This window comes from Gavialis gangeticus, unplaced genomic scaffold (assembly GCF_001723915.1).
Source record: "Gavialis gangeticus isolate Ggan-Ray unplaced genomic scaffold, GavGan_comp1, whole genome shotgun sequence".
Classification (NCBI taxonomy): Eukaryota; Metazoa; Chordata; order Crocodylia; family Gavialidae; genus Gavialis; species Gavialis gangeticus.
Genome location: NW_017728994.1, coordinates 26,465,602 through 26,470,873, shown reverse-complemented (window position 1 = coordinate 26,470,873; position 5,272 = coordinate 26,465,602). Strand labels below are relative to the sequence as shown.

Below are 5,272 nucleotides of genomic sequence, written 5' to 3'. Positions count from 1 at the left end.
TAGTTGGGGTTGGGGGGTCAGGCAGGGAGGATGAATCTGCCCACTGCTACTGCTGCTGCTATTCTGTGTTGAACCTGGTTTGCTAGGCAGCCCACCTGGAGTGGGACTGGAGTGACTCTGGAGCTCTCCCCACCTCCAGGGCAGTCAGCGACATCAGCAGCAACAGATCCGGGAGATGGAGAATGGGAGGGGAGGGGACATGCTGCTGAGCATGAAGGGGAAGTGGTGGGGGGGGGTGTCTAGAGTGCAAAAATAAAATTCAGATTAAACTTTCTGGCAACAGTACCTACCTTTTCAGATGTTGCAATTTGGTTTGAAAATACCCAATAAGGATATTTAATTTGTCTTAGTGTATTTTACAGGGAGGTTATAATGTGAAATGGAAGGCATGTTCCTATGTTCTGTCCAAAATCAAATACCATGTTGAGCTAAATGATGGGCTTTGTGCAACTTGTCCCTTAAGTGAGTGGAGTAAGTTGTTCTGGAGGAGTTTTAGGGTATCTGCACCTTTCACTGCTTATGGGAGTTGCCTAGGAATGGGGGATGGGTTCACAGAAAGGAAAGGCCTCTCCTGAGCTTCCTCTGGTGGACTTCTGTATCCTGTTTCTAGCAGTGCCCCAAAGAAAGGCTTCTTACCCTTTTCAATTATTTGTGGATGAGACTTTCTGCCTTCTAAAGTTTTAATTCAACGTTTGCATACTACAGCTTCTGGTGAACTTGTCTAGCTGCCTTTAAGGCAAGGGCAGGGAAGCTCAAACCTCAGACATAGAGTTGCCTTCCTATGCTTTCCTTCCGATCCTATTCTTGCATTCCAGCTCAGATCGTGCTTGTCTTCCGGTGCACAGGTCTAACCCGTTGTTTTGTATTGTATTGCCTCCCTCTTGAGGTGCGGGGGGAGGAGGATTCTTGCCCTAATTCTGCTGTTCTCCTCCCTCCAGGCCCGCCGGACCCAAGAGCAGGAGCCCCCGGCATTTCTAGTTGCCCCCAAGTGTGGCCGGAGGGGCCGGGACAGCGGTTCCCCCGGCTGCAGCACCACCCCCTCCCTGCAGCCGCTGCTCTCTCCGCTGGCTGCACCGGCCGCCGCTCCTGCCCCGGCCTCTACTGGCTGGAGGAGTGCTGTGATGCCGCGCATGCGCAGTCCCACTCGAGCAGCTCGGAGCCTGAAGCCCAGGGATCCCGCCACGCCAAGCGGGGGAGAGCGTCCGCGCCTGCGCAAGGCACTGAGGGGCGGGGCTAGGGTCTCTAGCGCAGGCACAGAGGCTGTGGCGGGGTCGGTGGCGCGCTATCTTTCCGCTACCGCTCTCCGCGGGGCCGCTGGAGCTATGGGTGGGGCCTGGCCACTCTGCCTCCTCGCGCTGGCGCTGGCTGCGGCGGAGGACTCGGAGTGGGCGGGGGCTGGGGACGAGGCCGAGGCGGTGTGGCCGGAGCCGTGGGCGGCGGGAGTGGGGGCGGCGCTGGGGGCGGTGGTGGCGCCCGCGTACCGGGGCCCGGGTAACAATGACACACGCGCGAACCGGGCGCTTCCCATCGTGCTGTGGTGGAGCGGCGGCCTCTTCCCGCACTTCCCCACCGACACGGCGCGCGTGGACTGCGCGCGCGGCTCGTGCCTGACCACGCGGCGGCGCCAGGTGTGGCGGCAGCGGCGCACGCGGGCGCTGCTCTTTTACGGCACCGACTTCCGCGCGTACGAGGCGCCGCTGCCGCGCCTGCCGCACCAGGCCTGGGCGCTGTTCCACGAGGAGTCGCCCATGAACAACTACGTGCTGTCGCACGCGCCGGGCATCCGCCTCTTCAACTACACAGCCACGTTCCGGCGCGAGTCGCATTACCCGCTCACGCTGCAGTGGCTGCCGGGCCTGGCCTACCTGCGCCGCGAGCCGCTGCCTCTGTCCGACAAGGAGAGCTGGCGCCGGCGCGGCTATGGGCCTGTGCTCTACCTGCAGTCCCACTGCGACGTGCCCGCCGATCGCGACCGCTACGTGCGCCAGCTCATGAACTACATCCAGGTGAGTTGTCTGCCAGCCCGGGCTCACCACCTTGGAGGCTGCAAAAGGGCCTCGCTCAGTGTAAGGAGACAAAGAAAGCCTGAGGGGATCAGGGCAGGCTCAGGTTTCCTGGATCAGGTGCCTGGTGCAACATCCTGGCATCCCAGTGGGAAGATGGGAGCTGTTTCCTGACCCTGGTGCTGTACCATCTCTGGTCAGTGTCTGCTGGCTCCTTGGACTCCGTGGGCCAGTGGCCAATGTGCTGTGCTTGGTGCCCCCCTGAGTGCACTGTGCCCTTGCTGCCATTCCTGTAATCATTGATACCCTAAGTAATTACTTGCCCCAAGTCATCAGGGGTGTTCCCTGCATGGCCCCCATCACCAAGGGGAGATTATAGCTCGACTTGGTGGGCTTTGTCCACCAACGACCATCCAGAATGGCTCATTAAAAGGCCCAGTATCAACATTTCACAGAAGCGGGGTATGGGCTTCCCTGGTTCCCCTTCTGTGCCCATGGTAGGATAAGGTGCTAGGTTGGTTTTGCATCAGGGTTGACAGTCATTTTATGTAGAGTTTAGATTATGGCTTGTATGAGATGGTTTAGATGAGAATAATCCTGCCTCAGGCAGAGGGCTTGGACTAGATGACCTGTGGAAGTCCCTCCTAGCCTGACTTCTCTGTGGTTCTCTAAGAGCAAAAGTCATGTCCAGCTGTGGGAAGCAGGGAGGGAAGGTCCAGACTAAGGCCAAGTCTAGGTCTTCTCAGGCAGGGCTACAGTTCCTGTTCCCTGTAGGCCAGGTGCCCTGTCTGCTTTGCAAGGGCAATTATGCTGAGCGAGTGGGAACTCAGGCACCAGTCTGTTTGGCTACAGTGATGGAGTGCCTGATGACTGAAATCCTGAATTAGCTGGAAATGCTGCCTACAACAACAAGAAAACTTGCATCGTCCCTGCCACTTCCAGCTGGCCATCTGCAATGATGAAGAGCTTAACAAGGTATTGTGGGGGGACTCACCATTGTCCAGTGTGGGGTCTGCCCAGCATCCAGGCATTGCTAAGAAAACTGAAAGCCACAAAGCCAAGGGCAAGTGAAATCTGTTTGGATTCAAACCTAGACTCAGAAATGTCCATGACACAAAAACCCCATGCTGCACAGTGGCAGAGAGTGGATGCTGAAAGGGAGAGGGAGCTGGATATAACCAGGGTTTTTTTCCACTGTTTCTCTCTTGCTTGTAGTTTCTAGCATTCAAGGTCTAGGAAGTCCTAATTCAGAGGCTGTATCCCTCGCACCTGTGCTCAACAGCTACTGATGCCGCTTTCCTCCAAGAAGTTGTCCAGTCCCTTTTTGTATCTGGCTAAGCCGTCAGCTTCTACAGCATCCGGTGGCAATGACATTCATACTTTAGTGACACGTTGTGTGAAAAATAACTTCCTTTTGCTAGTTTTAAACTTAACTACCTACTAGTTTAATTTTGTAACCCCTAGTTCTTGTATTGTGTGGGAGAGTAAATAATAAATCCCTATTTATTTTCTCTTTACCATTTAGTATTTTGTAAACCCTTATGTCCCCCCTCAAGCATCTCTTTTCTAAACTGAATAAGCCTAGCCTCCTTAATTTTTTCCTCATGTGGAAGCCCTGCCATGCCACTAATCATCCTTGTTGCCCTTCTGTGAACCTTCTCCCCTTCCCTGACTGTATCCCACCTGCCTGACTAGAAATCCTGCTGCCAGGCAATTGGTTTTAAACTTTGAGTGGAGCTGGAATCAAAGTGGCAAGTGCACCACAGCACCCTCCTTGAATCTCCCCATGGGCCAAGCTGTTGGGGTAGGGGAGCAGCCAGGTAGGGGGAGCCTGCCTTTATCTGCTTATCTTCTCTCACTCCCTGTAGCACCCTGACTGAAATGCTTTCATAGTGCCTGATGAAGTGAACCTGGGTTCACAAAAGTTTGTGCTCTCTCTCTCTCTCTCTCTCATATATAGATACTAGGTAATTGCCAATCAAGAATGACGGGGGAGGAGGGGTAGGTGGGGATGGAGTGCCACCACGCACCCCCAGCACTGCCACCATTCTGCTTCCAGCCCCCCCCCCAATTCTGCTTCCAGCCCCGTGTGTGCCCTGCTTGCCTGCCCTCCCCTCCCCCAGTGCCTCACACTTACCGCTGCATGTCTGGCCATGTACAACCCCCTCCCTCCCTCCCAGTTGTTCTCAGGGTCCAGCGGCGGCAGGGCACCGCCACTGTGCCCTGCCCTCCCCTTTCCTTTCTCCCCCCCATCTCCCTCTTCCTGCAAGCTTTTATCGGGGCTCCGTGGCGGAGCCAGAGCTAGGGGTGGGGCGGAGCAGTGCTTTGTTGCCATCTCCAAGAAGCAGGGCTGGGGTGGGGAGGGGCAGACCAGCACTGCTGGCCTCATCCCCATGCTCTGTCCCCTCCGTCTTGGTTGCACTTCATTGTGCCATTGCACCACCTCCAGCCTCATGCGTGCTCCTGCGTCCAGCCCTGTGTGCTGGGGGGGGGCGGGGGGAAGCATGTAGGGGGGACATGAGGCCAGCACTGTGCTGCTGGCACCCCACACCGCCACCAAGAAGTTTGGGGGGGACAGGGAATGAGGACAGTTGTGCTGGCCTCTCCCCCCACTCCATCCCTTCTGTCATAGCAGCACTCTGCCATCCCAGTCTGTCCCCATCATCCTTCTTTGCCTCCAAAGAGCAGGGCTGGGGCGGGACGGGGGCAAGGCCAGCGGTGCTCCGGCCCTTCAGTCTCCACTGTTAGGATGGTGCTCCACGATGTGCACCTGTCTATGCAGAGCACTCTGGTTGTTTCAGTCAACATTGTGATTGGCTGCCAAGACAACCAGTCAGAGTGCAAATGAAGCATTAGGAACAGACAGACAGAGTAAGGCTTTTATTCTAACTAGCCAATTGCCTGTCAAGAATGACAGGTGGGGGGTAGGGCTGGGATGGCATGCCCCCACCTAATGCCTCATGCTGCCCGTGTTCTGCTTCTTGCGGGGAGCAGGGTGGGGGAGCCAAGGCCAGAGCTGGTTAGAATATTATAAAAGCCTAAGTCTGTCTGTCTGCAACGCTTTATTCGCACTCTGATTGGCTGTCTTAGCAGCCAGTCAGAGTGCCCTACACAGACACAGTCAGACAGTGGAATGCTGCCATGACAGTGGGGACTGAGGAGCCAGAGGGGAAGGGGGCAAGGCCAGCAGAGCCCTAGCCCTAACCCTAACCTGTGCTTGGAGGCAGACGGGGACAACAGCATACTGGCCTCGCCCCTCTAGATCTGCT

At 56.4% G+C, this 5,272-nt stretch overlaps 1 protein-coding gene across 3 annotated transcripts in view; it reads left to right on the top strand.

The window, feature by feature from the left end:
• Nucleotides 1-1,274: 1,274 nt before the first annotated feature.
• Nucleotides 1,275-5,272, top strand: part of FUT11 (fucosyltransferase 11) — a 24,295-nt gene continuing 20,297 nt past the window's right edge. For all 3 annotated transcript variants that reach the window (XR_002094846.1, XM_019502432.1, XM_019502433.1), the window contains exon 1: nt 1,275-2,006. Coding sequence is in view for 2 of the 3 variants with exons in the window: in XM_019502432.1 (XP_019357977.1) it covers nt 1,323-2,006 (684 nt within the window). In the remaining variant the exon portion in view is untranslated. The remainder of the gene's footprint in view (nt 2,007-5,272) is intronic.